The following is a 22,677-nucleotide window of genomic DNA, read 5'->3' as shown; positions in this document are numbered from 1 at the left end:
TCCTGAACAGATTTCCTGTCAGTTGGCAGGCACCTTGTTTTCAAACATTGTTTAAAGGCTTCCTGAAAGCATCTAGATGGGCACTGGGTGAGACAGGATATTGGTCCTGAAGACAGGTCTTCCTTTAGACCCAGCAGGGTTCTTTTGAAACCCTTCAACTCTGTTGGACTTCTCTTTCCATGTAGCTAAGCAAAGATGTGTATTCTAAAATAAAACACATTTGTTCACATTAATTTTACCTCACCTACAGGAAGGGTGGAGAATATAGAACAGCTAGCAAATACTATAGACAATATGTTACTAAAAAGAGTCCAACTTCTGCAGAATCAGAAGACTTGTTAAAACTTTTAAAGAACTAATGCTGTTATTGTTCCTAAATAAGGTTATTCCTGTTTTCAATGTGTAGGTCAAGGTGGGAGAAACTTGCTCTAATGTATATACTGTTTCATTTTTAGAGATTCTGAAGGCCTTACAATAATCCAGAAAGAGCAATATAAAAACAACAATCAAGTAAAACAATTAACAAGTAATCACAACCAATTGATACACTGCCTGGGAAGTGGGGATAGCAAGATAATTCATCCCTGTGAACACTCATGCATTCTCCTTGACCTGTACCTTTGCACGCCATCCCTGGCCTGCATTGCACCTCTCAAACTCTCTCTCACAAATTTGCCATGCCTCTAATGAAGACATGTCAAACTCGCAACATCACATGATGTCGCGTGACGAATCAGGACGGTTTTGCCATTGCTGGCAATAGGGTGGGTGCAGCTTCTGGATGACACATTCAGACCGCGGGCCAGCAGTTTGACACCCCTGCTCGAATGCATCATTTGAGTTTTAGGCGGGGATTAACATTGAGACGGCCTTGGTTGTGCTTGTTGATGACCTTAGCCAGGAAGCAAAAGGAATAGCAATAGCATTTAGATTTATACACCATTTCACAGTGCTTTACAGCCTTCTCTAAGTGGTTTACAGCGTCAGCCTATTGTCCCCAACAATTTAGGTTCTCATTTCACTGACCTCGGAAGGATGGAAGGCTGAGTCAATCTTGAGCTATTGAGAATCGAACTGCTGGCAGTTGGCAGAATTAGCCTGCAGTATTGCATTCTAACCACTGCCCCACCATGGCTCTTCCAATGGCAGTAGTGCATCCATTTTTGTGCTGCTTGGTTTCTCAGTAACTTTTGGTACTGTTAACCTTGGCATTTTTCTTAGCTAGCTCTTTGGATTGGCTTTACCATTTTATGGAAGTTCTCTTCTCTGGGGTTAGTTCCAGTTGTTATTTGTTGTGGGACAGAGAGATCACTTTCTAGGCCCCTCTTTTGTGAAGTTATGCAGGTTCTATTCTCTCCCTCCTGCTTTTCAACATCTACATGAAACTGTTGAGTGAGATCATCTGGTGATGCCATTGGTTGGTTTGGGGTTCAGATTCCTCAAGAAGCTGATGATACTCAATTATATTTTTTGATCCTTTGTCAGCCAAGTGAGACTATTAATGCCCCAGTACCTAGAGGTTGGGTAGGTTGGAATGGGAATCATCTAGATTCAATCCTACTTCATTGTGCTTGCCATTTTTTATCTTTCATTAATTTGATTATAATTTGTTCAATTGATGTGAGTCACCTAGAGTCATTTAGAATCAGGTGGCATATAAGTTTAATATATTTTTATTGCTGTTATTGTTGTAATTATTATTATTTTGTGATATGGTAAGTGTGTTTTACGGCTTACAAAAGGAAAAATAGTAAAAGTCTGATGTATGATAAATCCTCAGTTTAGTGGACTTTAATTTAGAAGACTTCAGATACAACAGATATATTTCAATGGGCTAATATCTGTTAAATAGAAGGTTTGTCCACTAAATTGAGGGTATGCTATTTACATCAATTAATGTAAGACCACAAATGATATAAATTGACACAAATAATATAAATTAAACATTAGTAGATTTATAGATTTAACAGATTCTCCACCTCCCCTACACTTTATTGTTCTGTTAAATCAATATTTTCTCATAATTTAGATTATTGCTTATTTCCAAGGAATATTTGTTAGAAAAGGGCTTATTAGAATTATTAGAATTTTTTTTATAAATAAGAGATTTATATGGCATTTTCACAGCAAAAGGTCCTTTGTTACTCTCTTTGTAATGGTAAGTAATGGTTTAATATGTGTAAACCCTAACCTCATTAGCAATAGACTTAAATAGAGGATAACACATAGTATAAGCTGATGAGCATGACATGTCTTCAGTGATGTTGCTTTGAAATAAATCTAGTCACTTTTTTCTTAAAACAGGTCCTTCTTCCACTATGGAAACCTTTGGTCAAGCCGAGAAGCTCCCTTTTTTGAATGATACCATTATCATACAGGGTATGTTTTTCTTAACCTTCAACTTGAATATTGGCTGATAAGAGAGATGTAGGCTAACCTACAGTATGTACTACTTAATGTTATGACCATGTTTTCATAACCTTTATCTGGGTGAAACCATGCATCATAAGGCAACAATTTTTGAACCAAGGTACCTCAAATGGGATAACTTACAGAATGTGTCCAAAATCTGGGATCTATGACCCTGAGGGAATGAAATTTGAAAGGTTGTGGGTATTCCAGTGCTACTGGCTGCAGTTGCACTCCCAGGCTTCTGCTGCAGTCATGTGATCTTCATCTTTAATATTCTGTGACAATTCCCCAACCAGTCTCACAATCTTTCACATCCTCCTCCAACAACAACCCTCCCCCAACAACAGCAGCCACTTATCTGCAAGGAATGAAGGGAGAAATAGGGAGGAAGGAATCCTCCATGCTTACTCCCTGACCCATGCCACCTTCCCCCCATGTACTCCCTCAACCTAGGCTAGCTTCTGCATGATTTCTCTGACCCCCACTGCCTCCCTATGTGCCTTATCTTACCTGTGCAGCACCTCTTCACCCTACTGACCTTTACTGCCTTCCCACTCACTCTTGCCTTTCTCTGTGACATCTCTGGCCACGCCCACATGCTCTTCCCATCCCATGCTTGTGCCTCTCTCACATCCTTATGTACCATTCCTGATTTGCACCCTCTCACTTCCTCCTCCATCTCTACCATCCAGCAGCAGCCAATTACCTGCTGCTGGCTACATGGACTTCCTCCTTGCAAAGCAAAGTAAATGTAGAAGTTGGCAGGAATTCAAGGGAGGGAGGGAGCTTTCTGATACTCCCTGTCAGCTTCCCACAAGGAAACTCACAGGGGACGCCAGTAGGGAGTCTGAAGTGATCCCACTCCATTGCTTTTTTGTGTATTCTTGGTCATTTTATTTCTCTGTCTACGTAAGGAAATATCTCTGAAATGATGACCCAAGGGGGAAAGGAGATGTTTAGTTATTGTATTTTTGAATCAGCAGTAAAATTTGAGGTAATTTAATACTAGCATTATATACCATTTCACAGTGCTTCACAGCCCTCTCTAAGCAGTTTATAGACTCCGCATATTGCCCCCAACAATCTGGGTCCTCATTTTACCGACCTTGAAGGCTGGAAGGCTGAATTAACTTTGAGCCGGTGAGAATTGAACTGCTGGCAGTTGACAGAACTAGCCTGCAATTCTAACCACTGTGCCACCATGCAGTGGTTAAAATACAGTAAGAATGTTTGATTCAATTTGTTTAACTAGCTGAAAGCTTGGGCAGAAATTGATGAGGAAAAAAAAAACAGTTCCTATGCAAGGGTGAGCATTTCATTATGTAGGTTGTTAGGTGCTTTTTTTTTACACAAGAGGTTGTCAAATCAGCATGCAACATTCCATTTCATGGTTGTAACTTTAAATTTTGCATGGAATTTTTCACTGTATAATAATCAGTCGCAAATAACCAGGAACATTTCTGGAGTTCAAAGCACAAAAGAGTTTATCATTGCTACTAATACAAGAATCTAGTCAACTAATGATCGAAACTAACTTGGTGCTAGATAAGGGTCAACAGAATTCATGGGAAACCGGACTTAGGTCTCTTGTGGCAATGTAGTAACTCTAAACCAATGACACATTTAAACCTGACTTCCAGCTCAGCTTGCTCTCCTCCTAGTCTAGTGTGGCTACCAAAAGGTCTGAGGCAATTCGTTTATTTGATATTGAACTTCCAGATCAGATGACATCATGATTTTGAGTTTTCTTTATATTTGTTTCCATCTAGAGGTAATCTGGAATTCTGTACTCCTAATATGGTAGTTGTATTCATAAGAATTTAAATTGCTTTGATTTTCTGAGTCACTTCAAAATGGTCAATATCTTTTTGTTAACTTTGTTAAGTTTCCAGGTTTTTTTTTTTGCCAGAGCAGATTCAAAAAGAATTTCAGTCTCCAGTTTCTCATGTTGAATATTTGCAAATGGATTTTACAGGCCAAAAGGATGAGCTATATGGAAAATATCTGATTAATAGAAACTATTTTTCAATCTTTTCCTGTAAAGAAAGGTCAAAACGATTAGCAACAATGAAATTACAAAGGGTTACATTTTACAGATAAACTAGTAAAAAGTAAATGAATTGCCCCGTCCTCAGATATTGCATCATAGGTCACATATTTTCATCAAAGAACTACAACTAAATAATCATGTAGCCAGATGGGTTATTTTTGGGGAGAATATTTTTTTAAAAAGCATAATTTCTCTGAGCAAGTAGCCTGTTTCTTACATATTTTTCTTTTAGATTTCAGAAAATGTACAAACCCACATCCTCCATGTTGTCCTGAACAGCAGACGTATAGATATAGATAGATATAGATATATAGAGATAAGGAGATATAGAGATAGACATATAGATATAGATGCCTATACTTATTTTCCAAACCTCCAAAAGGCAAGACAAGAAATGATGGAAACTAATCAAAGAGAGAAGCAACTTGAAATTAAGGAGAAACTTCCTAACAGTGAGAACAATTAACCAATGGAACAGCTTGCCTTCCGAAGTTGCGGGTGCTTCATCACTGAAGGTTTTAAAGAAGAAACTGGACAGCTACTTGTCTCAAATTGTACTATAGGATCTTCTGCTAGAGCAAGGGGTTGGACTAGAAGACTTCCAGCTCTTATTTGATTGAATTAGATACATATTCAAATGCATACGCATACATGTATGCATATACTGTACATACGCATATACAGATGATATAGATTAGATAAAGATGTTGATAAAGATGGAATTTAGCAGGTTGGTGCATAGTATCTTGAATACAGATCATCTTGAATCTGACATTTCTTGCCTGGTGCTCAGAGCCCTGTTTTCATTTACACTGGAAGTTATTTGGGGCCAACACTCTGACTGAGGAAGCTATTTTAGAACTTGGAAGACAGCGTTTTCAGATTTGAAATGATTCCTACTCAGCCTTTTGTTTTTCACGGTATTAGGATTTAGCAAAGCCCAAAATAGCAAAAGCAGATTAACATCACATTGCTTGCACCAGTTAATCTTCAAGATTCTAAGTTACAGCTTCCCAGTAGATCTTTTGCAGATCAGAGCCATATTGACTGCTACTATTCTGTAGCTGATTTTATTGGTAAGTCCCACTTAGCCACTACATCAATGCAATCTTACAATGACTCTCTGAAATAGTTTTCTTAGCATAACTGACTTCTCCCCTTTTCTGTCTCCTCCTTTCCTTTAAATGACATATCCCCAGCTCGGCCTTCTTGGATTCCATTGTCAGAATTTAATCTTTCCCATTGTCTTCATAGACTCCACTACAGCCTTTTTGCCTTCCATGTCTTCTACTGCATCAGCTTCCCACTTCTGACTGCTCATGATTCACCATGATCATTTTCTAGCACTATTTTGACATATCGCACCAATATATGATCTGTTGATTCACATTGTAAGAGAACTCTCCCCCCCAAAATGCCATCATTTTCTGTTCAATGATGGAAGGTGGGAAAGATGTGGCTGTGGATAAAGTAGTGCTTTCCTGGTGGTAGACATGTAGACATCTGATAGAAACCATAATGCATGTCATTAGATTATCATAAAATTATGCAAATTATGTAATTTGATGTAATTTGAGCAATGAGTTCATGGTATGCATCATTCATCTCCTTCGTAGTCTGCTAGGGATTAATAGTTCTGTGCAGGGTGCATTCCAAGTGAAAAAGATCTATGGCTAAACCAAAGTCCTGTTCATTTTAGTGCATTATCTGAACTAATAGAAGGGAATATTTGTAGCTCAGAGTTGAATTGTGGGGTCCTTGTTTCTCTCTGAGCTTGGTTGTTTTTTTTCCTCAAACGAAAGCAATAATTACAGGATTGTGATTTGAATTTCTGAAAGTAAGTACATCTTTAAAAAATAATTGGTGAACAATTAGATTTTTTTCAGCTATCATTCATTTTGTAAAACTAGATATACTGATGTGGCAATTTAGCATTCTCCTAAATTTGGGTATCAGGAGTGAAGAATTAGATTGGATTCATCTGGAACTGGTTCTCCTTGAAGTTGTGACAGGCTTCCAAATTCAAAGTCAATAGCAAATTCTGGTGCATATGGATTCTGATGACAGCATAGTTTATGCCCACTGTTAAGCACAGGCTAAAAGATAGGATAATAACTCAAGATCTAGTGAGAGACCATGGCAATTGTTTTATGAGTGAAATGTTAGGTATACAATATTTTCCTGTCATTGTCTTACTAAGGCCTTTTTAGGAGCCATTCAACTTCTTCTAGAGCAGAGGTGTCAAATTGCTGGCCAGTTTCATCATACCGAAGCCATGCCAACCCCATTGCTGGCAATGCAAAAAGAGTCATGGTATGTTGCAACACATCATGTGACGAGGCGAGTTTGACACCCGTGTTGTAGAGTATCTGAAACAAAGTTTCAGTGTGGCATGTGGGACTGCAATATTTTAGAAAGCTAAAGCTTTTAATTGCCAAATTCATCTGAATGTGCTAATTGTTTTGAAAAGTTCTTTGAATAATACACTCATTTTTTTTGCAATTCTTTTGTTTTAATCAGGAAGTGTTATCTCTTAACTCTTCTCCATAGAATTTCCCAAAGTTTCTCAAACAAAAAGTATCACATTAGAGAGTCCAGCTGAACTTGAACTAATGTGTAGTTTGGTCATCAGCAACACCACAAACGTGGAAAAAATGGAGACTATTTGGAACTTAGGAAATGCAACTATCAGTTCGGAGACCATCAGGAGGAACGAAACTCACTCCAAATGGTGCACTCGATACACGTAAGTGGCTTTTATGTTACACATTGATATTGTTTAAAGTAGAGAGGAACAATCTCTTAGCATGGAGGGTCACCCTAGGAGGGTCACCTGAAGTGGCTAAAAGACTGTCATGCAGAACCGCTTTAAAAATCCTTAATAAGGCCATACCCGGAATACTGCATTCAGCTTTGGTCACCACATTATAAAAAAGATGTTGAGACTTTGAAAAAAAAAAGCACAGAGAAGAGCAACTAAGATGATTTATTTATTTATTTATTTTCAAATATTTATATGCCGCCCAATCCCAAAGGACTCAGGGCGGCGTACAAAGTTAAAACAATCATAAAACAATAAAATAATACAGTCATACCACGAGTCCGATCATATCCCGTCCCCCCGGGGACATCAGCCCCAGGCCTGCCGGAACAGGAGAGTTTTAACGGCTTTCTTAAAGGCTGGCTCAGGAATTCTGGGAGTTGAAGTCCACGAGTCATAAAAGAGCCAAGGTTGACTACCCCTGGATTAGAGGATGACTGAGGTCCTTTCCACCTGTAGTTATCTGAACTATGATCTGTTTGGACTAAATATTTCAGCCATCATAAATCTGCATTTGTTTCAACAAACTGCTTGCATGTCAGCATTTATCAATCCAGAACATTGCTGTTGTACTATTTTTCAATTACTGTTTTCATATTTATTTTCTTTGTTTTTACTTTTTTACTTATTAAGTATCAATTGCTTAACTATTTTTAAGGGTAAAAGTCAGAAACCAAGACCAGATGAGGAATTACACATGCATTTATAAAACTAAACCAGAGATAAATGCTACCTTTGTTTTACAAGGTAAGATCCAAGAATTTACCCTTCCCAAAACACACCGTTTATCAGCAAACCAGAGAATTGGCCCCCATGTTTTCTGCTCTGCCATATTAAAGTTCCAGACGTGCTTTTTCCAAAAGGCAACTGGAGTTTCTTATTTTTTTTTTCCTTTGAAAACATTTTGCTTCTCATCCAAGAGGCTTCTTTAGTTTTTCTGAAGCTTCATGAGCTGAAGAGGCTTCTTGAATGAGAAGCAAAAATTTTTCAAAAGAAAAAGAAAGAAAGTCCGGTTTCCTTTTGGAAAAAGCACCTTTTGGATAACCATGACCTGGATGATTGAGAATCTCCATAGATTGTCATACAGGCAATCCTCAACTTACAACAGTTCATTTAGTAACTGTTCAAAGTTACAACAGCACTGAAAAATATTGACTTAGGACCATTTTTCACAATTATGACCTTTGCAGCATCCACATGACCAGTGATCAAAATTCAGATGCTTGGCAACTGATTTATATGTATGACCATTGCTGTGTCCCAGGGTCATGTAGTCACTTTTTGCGACCTTCTGACAAGCAGTCAATGGGGAAGCCAGATTCACTTAACAACTGGGTTACTAACTTATCAACTACAATGATTCACTTAACAACTGAGGCAAGAAGGGGAGTAAAATGGGGCAAAAATCACTTAACAAATGTCTCACCAATAGAAAATTGTGGTCATAAGTCAAGGATTATCTGTATTAATATTATAAGCTCTCCACCATCCCAATTGAAAAATCCATGAAAACTTGGAAAAAAACTGGACCAACCACAGAAGTCCTCAGTGCTACCAGCAACGTGCACAATTTTTTTTTAAAAAACAAGGCTAACAAAACGTTGCTTGTAATGAATATGAAGCAATTGGAAATCAAACTCAAAAGATATATTTTTCTCATTAACGTGAAGGAGTAATTTTGCTATACACCATCAAAATACTAAGTTCTTTTAAGACATAACTTAAAACATATCAAGACTGGTTCCTTTAAATCTAATTTCTTTTTGTTCTTCATTTTAAGATTATTCCTCCCTCTCTTCAGTCTGCGTGGAATGTCGCAGCAGTTTTTACTGTTGCTGTTCCTTTTTACCGATAATACAATATCATCTGATGTAAAATGATATTTCACTGAAGATGTAACTTAATGAATTATTGAGATGACTAAATATAGAACAGTGATGCAGATTAATGGACTCTATCCATTAAACATTAATAATTCCTTGTTTTTTTATATACAGCCACTGATTTTTAAAACTGAGCAAATGCATTTTGAAGAATCACTGCTGGGGCTGTAAATATATTCACTTTCAATGCTATTGAAATTATTCTACTTGTCTCTTTGCAAAATGATGTTTTATAGGATTAGAGTTTGGACACTGTACAGTTTAAATGTGAATTTAAGCCCTAATCAAGCATCAGACACCAAAAGAATTCGACTTCACTGTTCTTTTAGTTGGGTCAGTTCTTGAAGTCTGATGTTACAACCTCAAGGGAATTTCTGATATGGGTAGTTTCCTGCAAAGCCCTATTCATTTGCAGAAATAGCTATGCATTTCCAGACCGATTTGCAATATTCTGATAGGAAAAGCTCTATCATTTTGATAAGAAAATTGCTTTTTCATGATAGCATGGACATTTGGAAATAAAAAATTGAGTATGGAAGGATTAAAGATCAACACTGATAGTCAAGGATGTTTAAAATTGTCTGTTTGTATACTAATCCATATACTGTAGTTTCGGCAGTAGAACTGCTGCAAAAGTGCTAAATCAAGAACAATGTAATGGGTTGTTGTGTATCTATCATCCTCACATAATCATAACTAAGTGTTTCATAGGCATTTGTTTCATTGCTTAGTGTGAATCATAAAACAATGCATGCTAAGAAGGAAAATTTCATTAGGATAAAAAAAAAAATCATAGCCAGCAATATTATTCTCTGCAGCCGAATGTTAATCAGACTGGAAAGTGGTAATGATCAGATACATTTTATTTTATGCTGTATTTGTTCAGCTCTAATCTATCAGTGAGATACGAGCAATATATTTCACACTGCTATATTTTGTGGCTGGGTAATGGTGTGAGCAAAATAAATTTGCTCGAACCAGGATGTTCTAAATAGCTCCTCATACTTGGCTCTGGCAAGCTCAAGTTTTTGTTTTCTCTTGGTCAGGAATTTTAACAATTAGTTTGCAAAAACTGCTTTTTGGTTTTGCTGGCTTGTTGTTTTTTGAATGAGAAAAATAGCAGAAACTAGGTTTCCACAGTTATTGGCTGCTGGTACAAAAAGCCTGGGTCATGTTAAATTAGATTATCTGCATAACAGGGAAAATATTCAGGCCACCAGAACAAAACACACACAAACCGCTATCTGCACGCTCTCTCACACCACCACCCAGCACAGATCAACTCCGTAGCCAAGACACTCATCTCTAGAACAAAATGCTTAGCTGATGAACAACACCTAAAAACTGAACTACACACTCTCACTAATGTACTTACATCCAATGGATTCCAAAGAAATAAGATTACCAAACTAATCCAAAAAGAAACCCCCACTAAAATCCAAGAGAGAACAAGAAAACAGCAAAGCCCTCCTCCCTTACGTAAAAGGCACCACAGACAGAATCAGCAAGATCCTCCACAAACACAACATTAAGACAGCATTCTGCACAAACAGAAAAATATCCACCATCCTAAGAAACCCCAAAGACAAAACTAAATTAGAAAATCAAGGAGTATACGAAATCCCATGCACCGCTTGTCCCACCACATACATTGGACAAACCAACAGAAGAATAAGTGCACGCATTGAAGAACATAAGAACTCAGTCAAAAAAGAGGAACCAACTTCTTCCCTGGTCCAACACCTTAAAATCACAGGACATGAAATTGACTTTAAAAAGACCAGAACTATCGCCAAAACTGAGCACTTTAATAACAGAATAATCAGAGAAGCCATCGAGATAGAAAAACACCCACACAGCATGAACAAACGAGATGATACCTCCTGCCTACCAGCCATTTGGAAACCCGCCCTTATTGACAAACGAGTCCCTAACACAAAGAATGACACCAGACCCACACTCACAAAAGCCACACAGGATGTCACCACCACACGTCCATGCAAAAAGCAAACCCAAACCCACACCGATGATGAGGCATGACCACAAACCAGAAACTAAACAATAGCAATGCAGTGCACCATCTCACATCCCCGTGCAAATCAGACTAACCTGAGCACAACAAAGCCCCCACCCAAAGAGAACATTCCCCCAACCAATCAGAGCACAGTCAACCCCCCATCCAATCAGAGACAGCCAACCCCCCCATCCAATCAGAGCACAGCCAAGCTCTCATCCAATCAGTTCATACCCCCACTGGCAGTTAAAAGGAAGAAACAGCTGCGATCACACATTGCTCCTAGAAGCACGAAGCTGAAAACACCAGCCTGAAGATGATGAATGAGACTTCGTTGAAACGTCGCCAAGACACTTCCAATTTGACGCGGGAGAAAACCCGAATAACCAAAGACCCCACACAAAGCAAACGGACACACACCATGAACCCAGAGCTAGACTGCAAACTCGGAGCCAAACCAAAGCCCAGTATGTTACTTCACAGCCTTCTGCCCTGGACATCACACCACAGAACTCAGGAGGTTACAGTGCTAAAGCTGAGGATGTTACAACACAGCCTACCACCCAGGATGGTGCAACACAGAACTCAGGATATCACTACACTAGATCTCAGGATGTCATCACACAACACATTACCCAGGTCGTTACAACACAAAAGACTAATGGGCACACAGCCAGCACCTCAGCTACTCAAGATGTTATGAAACAGCTGAACAATCCACAAACAATAACTCCAACACAGCCAACCAACCTTCCTACAGTAACTAAGCCAGCACTCTATCTACAGAGATAGAAGAGGAATTTATTTCATCTGACAACTCTCTCTTCAGCAACTTAGGGAATCAGAAGAAGCAAAGACTAAGATCTCAAACTACAAAGCAATGGCGCTGCAAAGAGAACAAAAAAAAAACGTTTACTGCAGAGGAAGGGATTTATATTTCTTCAAAGATTACTACAAGCAACAAGGATGGATTTATTGGTTGAAAGGGAAAAAAGACGTTTACTGCAGAAGAAGGGATTTATATTTTCTCAAAGATTATTACAAGCAACAAGAATGGATTTATTGGTTGAAAGGGAAGCACTTTTATGGAAGCCTGTGTGGCATAGAAAAAAACCCAGAATTAGACTGAAAAAGAAATCTAAAACTGTTTAATGGATTAAAAGGCAATGCTGGTTTTATGGATTGTTTTAAGGATAATGATCTAGAGTTAGAAGTAAGAAAAATTCAATTATATACATGTGTATTTAAATTAGTTAGATGATTTTTTTGCTTTATGGAAATTTGCTTGGTATAGAAATATGAAAGTTAAAATTGGGGTGGAAAAAAACAAAACAAAAAAGAACCTTGGCTTTATGGATTGTATTAAGGATAAAAAATATATAATCATATATGTATGTATGTATGTATGTATGTATGTATGTATGTATGTATGTTCTGGAATTGAAAAAACGTTTAGTTATGAGAATGGAATTTTGAAGTGCTTAAATTGATTAGGTAATTTTTGTGTATAACAATATCTGATAAGGTATGATAATTAATTGGATGGAATTTGAAGTTTGTGTAATGAATTGAAAGGAATTAAGGTTTAACATTATTTTTTCTTAATTAAGTTAGTTATTATTGGAAGAAGAAATGAATGAGATTGGTTATAAAAAGAGGGATGAAAGAGATTAAGAACTTAACATATCTGGTAGAGATATTTGAAGTAATAATTTGTTGATGTAAAACAATATTTGATTATAGTAATTGTAAATTGATAAAATTTTAAAACAGGTTGAGTAGTAATAGGAATCTAAGCTAGAAATGGAATATATTAAATTTATTATGTTATCTGTGGGAAATAGAGAGATGACAGTGAATGTATTAAGTTGAGCGGTTTATCTATGTTTTTTACTTTGGAATGTTTGTTTACCCAAACACCACGCTGTGTCTTAAGAACTTTTTATTAAAATTAAAAAACCAATAAAATATATTTTAAAAAAAATGTAATTCTGATGCCCACTCTCAAAAATTGTGTGTGTGTGTGTGTGTGTGTTTGTATTAAACAGTCCATTTTGAATACTTAGCAGAAAAAAGAATCTTGAGAGTCAACAAGGTTGATTCTATATGATATAAAGCTATTACAGAATATAGTTGTTCTGCTTCAGGAACCATGAAGTCTTCTCTAAGAAGGTAACAAAGAGGATGTGTAGTGTCCCTGGCAATACTGAGGACCCTAGCATGCGTCACTTATATGGATAGAAGGAAGTGAACTTTCATTAATCTTTCCTGCCATCCTCACTATCTTCTGCACAGCCTTCCTGTCTGAAACAGTAATGCTTCCAAACCACACAGTAATACGATACAACAGGATCCTTTCAATTGTCCCTATCTAGAAAGAGGTAAGGATAGGGGAAGAAAGAGTGCTCTTCTCATACGACATCACAATTCTTTTTTGTTTTTCCTTAGTGCCTCAAGTCCATGTAAAGTCTGAGCATATAATCAGTTATGTGGGTGACTCCGTGGTCTTGACTTGTGTTGTTGGAAATGGGAAAATCCACATTAACCCACATTTTTGGACCTGGTATTCAAATAATGGAAGTGGAGAGGTAAAGTTCTGTTTCCTTTACAGGAGGAATCCAACCCCCATTATTTCAAGATATTTTTCAAGACATGCTTTTGTAATATAGCCATTTTGCCCAAGCCTAAGTCATTTGCCCAAGCTAGACTGTGAATCAAATGTTCATAGATTTTGTTGGGTTTTTTTTAATTTCCCTTTCACATCTCTAATATTTCACTGTTATAATTTTCCTCCTAAAATCTTCATTTATATATTTAAATATCTATATATTAGAATTTCTAGTGATGTATGACTTTATGATGAAGTTTCTTCACTCTTTTTTCTCCTGTCAGGTTGTTATTAATTCTACCCTGATGCCAGAGAAGTACAGCTTTATCAAGACACATAAGAACATTACCAAACTGAAGATCTTTGATCTTTCTGAATTAGATAGCATGTCTTACTGGTGCAAAGCTGGATTTCTACTAGGTGAAAGCAAAGGAAAAGTATCTCTCAAAGTCCTGACCTATCTGACACCTCTCAAACCATTTCTTGTGATAGCTGCTGAAGTTATTGTTTTAGTAGCACTTATTTTTATCTATGAAGTGTTCTCCAAAAAGAAAGAAGTGAATACTGGTAAGATATGGAGGAATAACATATTCAAGTATGTTTCTTTTATTTGGTATATTGTGTGTGATAAGAACAGAGGATGACATGAATGGTAAACTTATGCTTATGACTAGAGCTTCTTGGGGATCTCAGGGGCTATGTGTTATGTCATCACACAAATTATGCAGATAAAATAATTTGCAGAGGTATAATTTGTGTCATGATGTATAATGACATGTGGAACATTAATATGGCCTCTACCAGAAGTCTGAGCTGATATGTTCCCATAATGTCTATAATTCCTGAGACAGGATACATAATGTAAGAGGAATTGTAGGAACTTAGGTCCAACAGAATGGAGCATGCAAAGTTAGGAAAGATTGCAGTAAACCATAACATTAGGCAACTTTTTCTTGGTGGATGACTGTACTTTACTTTCATGTAATGGTCCAGTGCTACATTTAAAAAATGAACAGAGTTCTTGCAAGCAAGAGTGGCCCACACAATAAAATGTGACTACACCATGACACAAATGGCATGACTTAGGTACATATATCAGACATCAAAACATCAATGTAAAAGAGTGTCATCTGTATGCATGTTATCATTTTGGCATCGCAGATGTTGCTGACAGGGTTGCTTTCAGTGGGAAGAAGCTGGACAAAATGATTTCTCCATAAAAAAGTATTTTCAATTTTGAGCCAGCAAGCAAATGATTTATTTTGTCCATGTGTGAAATTCTAGCATATGTCGCTAGCGAATTGTATTGCTGAATTTGCTGGGGGGGGGGGTTCAGCAATTATTGCAGGAAAAACATCAGACAGTACATTATGCCCTTAAGTCCTTGACTGCCACTCCTGCTTTACCAGATGATTTTCTTCTTCTTTTGAAAGCCATTCATAGTCAGGGCACAAGTAACTGGACATATCTGCCTCTCAAAACATCTCTAAGGAAATGGTACTTATTTCAAAATATCTGGGTTTAGTGTTATTCAGTAGAAAATCAGATGATGAGTAGAATCATGAAGATGCTATATTTTTGAACAAGATAAAGGTTTTGTATGTGCTTAAATATTTCATGTTTTAGAATTGAACTGGGCAAGGAGTTGAGTTGCATTTTCATTTTGGGGTTTTGTTGCATATCAGAAAGGGATATGGTGGACTGGGAGAAAAATGTTGCAAATCCTAAAATAATATCTGTGGCCATTGAAAAGGGAAACTCATGCCATAAAATTGGTATATATGAAAATACAAATTACCTTGGTTGCAGATTATAGTGCAGAAGAACACTTTATTCTTCATTCCTACTTCATGTTCATTGATATCACCTGAAGAGATTCACCTTCAGGCACCTTCTTTTATAATTGTGCCTGATGGCTGGAATACACTCCTATGGATATGGGTGAGGGGATAGGCAGTAATCCCATGTATATCATGACATCATCCTGCATAAGAACTGCATACTTTGTGCCATTTATGAGATGATGTCATGACATGCATGATGTCCTTGTAGCTTAGACCAAAAGCCTACTTGTCACAATGATTTTTTTCCAAAAAATATTCAATACCTACCCCCTTTTTATAAGAGTTATCACTTATCAAGGGTTTTAATTTGTTGCTTTAGTTTTATTACTTCTCCAATTCTTATTTTATGTTTTATTATATTATTACATCTTTATTATATAAAGCCGAGAGATTTCAATAGTTGGCTGTATTAAAAAAATTAACAATATTTAAGTCAATACACAGTAAAATCACCTAGTCAAACTATAGAGAGGAAAGGTATTAATATTAAACTAATGTGGTTGTTAACTATACCGGTAATTAAATGGGCAAAGGTCTTCTGCACACTAAAGGAAGAAATAGCAGCTCTTTTTATCTTGCAGGATTAGTGGGAGAAGTATTTCACATAATGTAACATGCTTGCACCTGTAACATTCCATTTTTGGAAATTTGCCCTTTCTAGTCAATATCTTTTGTTATCTTGAGGCATGATTCCTTTTGTAGAAAGATTTTGTAAGCAGTCATTTTAATCCATTATATTAACTATACAACTGACTATAAAATCCCTTAAATTCATAAATAAATAAAAGGAATAAAATTATGCACAGTTTGGTCTAGTGGTTAAGGCATCAGGATAGAAACTGGGACGTTGTGAGTTCTAGTTCCACCTTAGTCTTGAAAATCGACTGTGTGTCTTGGGCCAGTTATTCTCTCTCAATCCTAAGAAAAAGGCAATGGCAAACTACTTCCAAAAAATGAAAACATTTAGTCTAGACAGTCACCAGGGGTCAAGACTGACTCAAAGGTTTGGGTCAGGCTTGAAATATTAAATAAGTAAGTGAGTAAAATATACCAACAGAAAGTACAAATCACATTGATTTCTTTCTTTTTACAGAAGTTGAAAAAGAATTTGAACAAGTAGAAACATTGTAAGTAATAATAATGTTCTTGTTGTAAAGTTAAAGCAATAAGTTGAAACACTAACAGATGACAACCAACACCATTACAATTCAATTTTAATGGGGGTTGGACTTCAAGTATTAATTCTGTCTCATTTGTGTAGTAATGGAGTGGGAGGAGGGTTAGTAGGAAACTCACTGAGCCTCAAACATATGCCGAGTCTTATTAAATGTAAAAATACCAAGTTGTTTATTTGTCTGCTAATGAAAGTTGAGTACAAACAGTCACGTTTGAACATTACTGACTCTACTTGCCAAATAGGAAAAAAAATCTACTGCAAGCTTCTTCTAATTTAATCTAAGCTTGATCTTTTTTCACATTTAAGAGGCATTCACTTGAAATGTTATTTTGCTTAAAAATAGTACTAGTAGTATCAGACTGTTTCTCCCTATCATCCAAAAAAAGGAGATTTTTTTTTAATGAACAAAGCAGTTGAATAGGCAAAATACACTTTGCTTCCATGCTGCAAAGTCATATTTGCATATACATATTTGCAAGAGACCAGAGACTTGCTTAGAGCAAAACTGTTACAGGAAATGGTGGCTTTTCTTCTTGTTCTCTTGTTATACTATGCTCAACCACTCACTCAGGCAACCTACTAAATACAAAGCCTAATAATTCTTAGGGTTTAATTTCCTGTGATTGTGAACTAGTTAGTTGCTAGGATGAACAACCCAGTGAACCAACTGTCTTCCCAGAAAAATTTAATCCTACAAGCCTGGATAGCTAGTCAGCACGCACACAAAAACCATCCTTTTAAATATCACCAAACTAGTTGTCATTTTGAAACCATTCTAGCGTATAAATAACAAACAAAGTTCTAATTCTGACTTCTGACTTAGAGATTCTTCTGCAAAGTTCTGACTCTGACAACTGTCAGAGTCTCAAGAGTATTGAATGTGCAGAGTTTCATTCATTGTCAAGCATGTTTCTAGGGCAGCAACTGTATCTTCAGTTCTCAGTCCCATGTTGTCTCTGAAGAGAAAATTCATGCCATATTTTGAAGCCCTTCCTGGGTTCTCTTTTTTCTGGCAAAGTGACAGGCCAAAGATAACATGGAACCTGAGAAACCAGAGAAATCTAAATGCAAATCTAATGCTTACATCAGATGATTATTTTATAAAAGTAGAATACAGATGCACCACATTAAGTTTATAATTTGTTCTAACTTATCCTATAAGGTCTAAATTTTAAATTATTATGACTTGGACAATCTATGTAGGAGATCTTGTGACTCTCATTTCAAAAACCAGTCCTTTATATACTTTTTATATTGAGGTCCAGGGTTTTGGTCCCACATCTGTGGGATCAGACTTCCTGATTGATTCTTATCTACAAGATCCAACTAGACTATAACCAGCCTACTTTTACAGTCTATTTCTTGACTTTGGTAGAGGTCTTGTGTAAGCTTATTAGAGGCATTAAATCCATCCAATCTAGAAATTTGAATATAACTTTCCATTCCAGATGTTGTTTACATCTTGACCTTCAACAAATTTGAATATAACTTTCCATTCCAGATGTTGTTTACATCTTGACCTTCAACAAACCTCTTTAACCAAATACAGTGTACTTCTGTCAGTCCCATATCTTGATCCTCAACTTGATAGCTGATGTTGAGAAAATTTCTAATTCAGCCTTCAACCGGCTTTATTTCAAATCAATGCATTAAAGAGAAATATGCCACAAACAACCAAATTAAAATAGAACACGAATACATCAAAAAAGTACTCTAGGAAATCCCACTAGATCTTGTCAATGCCTCATATGCATTGTTATGTAACCACACGGGACTAGCTGTGCTTACTTGTTAAGAACATTGAAGAAGCTCTCATTTTCTGTTCCCCCCCTAGGCTGAAAAAGATCACCTACAGTTTGAAGCTTAGAATTTTGCTCCCTCACTTGCACTTTTATAGAAGGAGATGTGAAGATTGCTTTATTCCTTTACAGATATGTACAGATATGGTCTCAATTATATAGTGTATTTCTAGAAGATATGAAGCCTCCTCACGGATGGCTAGTCTCTACTTTTTAAACCACCTCTCATGTCTCTATTCTGCTCTATTGCTGGAAAAGTTTAGCCAAGCAAGAGTTAACAATGGAAAAACCCATGTAAAGATGAAAGCCCATATTGAACTTAAAAAAAAAAAAATCCATGGTGGAAAAAACCTGAACCCACCCTTTTTTATTCTGTACAGGAAATCAGAAGACAGCAATGGTATGGAGACTAGTAGTACCCGACACAGAAAAGTCTAAATCCCTTGTGGAAAACTGGTAAGTTAGAAGGTAAATCTGAGAGATCCTGTACCTATTAGTGGCTGGGTTGTTGAAATAAAGAGTTCCAGCTCATTTTGGGACTGTCCGATTTGAAAAGGCTGAACAAACATTAAAGGAATGTTCTGGTACTTATTTATTTTATTCAATTTATTTGCACCCATCTCACACAGGCAGCTTTGGGTGCCAGACATAGATCATCATCAAAAACATTGATGTAAGAATACAAGCTGAAAATTAAAAATGAGGTTGGACTGGAATAAAATGAAAAAAATGGCTTACCTAATCGGCCAGGTTTTAAGGACTCTCCAAAAGATTAGCAGAGATAGGGCCATACTAATATTGGAGGTGGAGGGAATGGTGTTCCAGGGAGCAGGCACAGTGATAGAAAAGGCAAACTTCCATCGTCCCTCTAGATCAGAGGTCCCCAACCTTTTGGGCACCAGGGACCAGTTCCATGGAGAAAAGTTTTTCTATGGACTGGTACCAGTCCATGGACCGGGGGTTGGGGACCCCTGCTCTAGATGACACTAGTTCTGTAGATGGGAATCAGAGAATGCTGTTTTGCCAGATTGAAGGGTCAGGTAGAGACAATGAGTGAAATAACCTAGCTTCGTGCCCCAAGATATGTATTTTCTTGCTACAGAACTATTCCCATTTTAGTTTATGAAACAGTTTAACTCAGTTCAGACTGCCATCCTCAGTAGGATGGATAGGGGTTGTTTATGGGATGTTGGTTTTTTTTTTTTTTTTTTTTTGGACATAGGAAGAATAGGATTTTATCAGTTGCCCCACGGATGCTCATTGTATTGAATTACAAATGACTACCAGATAAACCTTGAAAAAGGAAAGACAGTGAGGTAAGAAGATAAAAAGGGAGTTTTTCCATATACAAATAGTCCTCAATTTATGACCACAATTAAACCCAAAATTTCTGTCGCTAAGTGAGACATTTATTGAGTTTTTCCTTATTTTACAACCTTTCTTGCCACAGTTGTTAAGTGAATCACTGCAGTTGTTAAATTAGTAACATAGTTGTTAAGTGACTCTGGATTCCCCATTGATTGCTTGCCAGAAGGTCGTAAAAGGTTATCACATGACCCCAGGACACTGCAACCATCATAAACATGTCAGTTGCCAAGCGGCTAAATTTTAATCACATGATCATGGGGATGCTGTAATGGTTGTAAGTGAAAAATGGTCATAAGTCACTTTTTTCAGTGATGTAACTTTGAACCGTCACTAAATGAACTGTATGCAACAAGAAAAACTGGGGCAGAGACATGCATGGAGAGAAGAAGCCCCCTACTGATTTTCTTTTTGAATATATGAAAAACTCCCTTTTTATCTTCTTATCCCACTTCTTACACCCCCCCCCCCCACACATACACACACCAGCAGCAGCTGTATTCATGCTGGAGAAAAAGTGTGGTGGGAATTAGTCAGAAACATCTGAACAACATCAGATTTGGAGATGGCTGTCTGTCCAAAGCGCAGGTTATATATAAGAAAGTAACATTTGTCATCTCAGTTGGAATGTTGATTGGGAGCCGTTAAAAGGAATTATCACCAAGTGAAGGACTTTTGATTAGTCTATGAAAGGCATATCAAATACTGCTTTAATGTGCAGCTGTGCGTGAGTGTTGCCAAGACAAGCAAAGAGGGGAAATGACATCACAGCTGTCCTGATGCCACTGTGGCTTCTATCAGACAACTGTGCAGGTGAGCAAGTGTTCTGTTTTTTTATAGCTCTGCATACATTAAAAAAAAAAATGCTGGTGGCTGCTAAAATGGGAAGTGGGATAGTTGAGACTTGACTTAGAGTTTGAACAACTATCAGCTTTAACCAGCACCTGAAAGGAATACTACTTTGAATCAGATGGTATTACTGCACTTCTTTAATCTATCTGTTCTTTTTAATTTAGGCAAAATGAAAAGAAATGTCAAGACTGCACTGGATAAAAAAAAATTCTGAAACAGTGGAACTATATCTACTTGGTTTCCAATTATGGACTTTTAGGTGTCTTAAAAAATACTGCTTTAAAATGCCTTTTTAAAGTAATGAATGTATTAAATAATGCTAATGTCATACAGATTGTCCTAAAAGTTTTAGCTAAACTTATGCTATAGTCCAGTGGTTCTTAACCTTTTTGAACGAATCGCCCCCTTGAGCCAATGAGGAAGTTGTCATCGCCCCCCTCCCCCAACATAACCTCTCAATCACAACATAGGAAATAATTCTTCAATTTATGCAAACACTTTTTTTGTTTTCTTTAAAATTGTCATCACGACATATCAATGCAAATATTTATTTCCAGTCTTTTTCCCATATCTCCCATATTCTGGCCAATGGTGCGCCACTGTATGGGTAGATACTGCTGTGCAATGCACATGAAGATAAGCGATGTGTCTTCACATATGTATGGCGTTCTGTACTGAAGCTAGCTGGAGGAACATTTGAAAACACAATTAAATCCAATAATAGCGAGCGATCTGATGTTTTTGTATGACAGATATACAGCGATTCACTGCACGAAAAAGTTTCAAAAGTGTCCCCAAAACTTCTTGCTCCATCACCCCCTTTTCGTTCCATCGCCCCCCTGCGGGTGCAATATTGCCCAGGTTAAGAACCACTGCTATAGACTATACTCTTTTATATCTGTTCAAGCCTTTGGCTGCAATTAACCATAGCTTAATATTAACTTTTATTCATTTATCTGAATATGTATATTGTATATGATGATCAGCACCTACTTGGAAGTACATGTAGTCCTCAATTTACAACAGTTCATTTAGTGACTGTTTGAAGTTACAATGTCACTGAAAAAAAGACTTATGACTGTTGCAGCATCTCTGTGGTCAGGTGATGAAAATTCAGACACTTGGCAATTGACTCACGTTTATGACGGTTGCAGTGTCCCAGAGTCATGTGATCATCCTTTGTGACCTTCTGACAAGCAAAGTCAATGGGGAAAACCAGATTTACTTAACAACCATGTTACTAACTTAGCAACTGCATGAGTCACTTAACAACTCTGGCAAGAAAATTATAAAATGGGGCAAAATTCACTTAACAAATGTCTCACTTAGCAGCAGAGATTTTGAGTTCAATTGTGGTCATAAGTTGAGGACTACCTGTATTCTATTGCTTTCTCTGTGCTGGTAAAGTTATAAGCCATACAAACCAAGTTTTACAAACAAAAGTAAATTACAAAGGACTTAACATTTATATTGAGAATTAATATATATCTCTAACCTAGAACCAGTTTAAGTGGCAAATATCTTTAGCCTCCAATATTTTATGTCAACCAAGGGTCACCCGTGGAATCTCAAAGCATTTTCTCTTTTCCTTTTGTAAAGAAAGACGTTGGTTTTCTTGGAAGAGGTTATGTGACTGGTAGGGTTGTGCAAGGAATATGATAATTAAGTAGAAAACAAATACCAAATGGTGATAATTAAAGCTTGGATTTGGTTAGACTACTTCTCCAGAAGTACCATTAGTGGACAATAGCAATAAGCTGATGATATGCCTTGTTAATCTCATGGTTTATCAGTAGCTTTACCAAAGAATTGAGAAAATACACAAATATTCCTTTAAAATAGCTAATGAAGC

The 22,677-nt window shown here is 36.9% G+C and overlaps 1 protein-coding gene across 2 annotated transcripts in view; it reads left to right on the top strand.

Annotated features, from left to right (window-relative positions):
• Positions 1 to 21,315, top strand: part of EMB (embigin) — a 33,228-nt gene extending 11,913 nt beyond the window's left edge. For both annotated transcript variants that reach the window (XM_039345686.1, XM_039345687.1), the window contains 8 exons: positions 2,305 to 2,379; positions 7,013 to 7,208; positions 7,942 to 8,030; positions 13,629 to 13,768; positions 14,073 to 14,355; positions 16,726 to 16,759; positions 18,989 to 19,064; positions 20,990 to 21,315. In XM_039345686.1, coding sequence (XP_039201620.1) covers positions 2,305 to 2,379; positions 7,013 to 7,208; positions 7,942 to 8,030; positions 13,629 to 13,768; positions 14,073 to 14,355; positions 16,726 to 16,759; positions 18,989 to 19,046 — 875 coding nt within the window. In that variant the 3' untranslated portion in view covers positions 19,047 to 19,064; positions 20,990 to 21,315. The remainder of the gene's footprint in view (positions 1 to 2,304; positions 2,380 to 7,012; positions 7,209 to 7,941; positions 8,031 to 13,628; positions 13,769 to 14,072; positions 14,356 to 16,725; positions 16,760 to 18,988; positions 19,065 to 20,989) is intronic.
• The last annotated feature ends 1,362 nt before the right edge of the window (positions 21,316 to 22,677 follow it).

Source organism: Crotalus tigris, unplaced genomic scaffold, assembly GCF_016545835.1.
Source record: "Crotalus tigris isolate CLP2741 ecotype Arizona unplaced genomic scaffold, ASM1654583v1 scf7180000017973.899353, whole genome shotgun sequence".
In the NCBI taxonomy this organism is placed as follows: domain Eukaryota; kingdom Metazoa; phylum Chordata; class Lepidosauria; order Squamata; family Viperidae; genus Crotalus; species Crotalus tigris.
The sequence above is the reverse complement of the archived record's forward strand: the minus strand, read 5'-3'. Positions and strand labels throughout refer to the sequence as shown.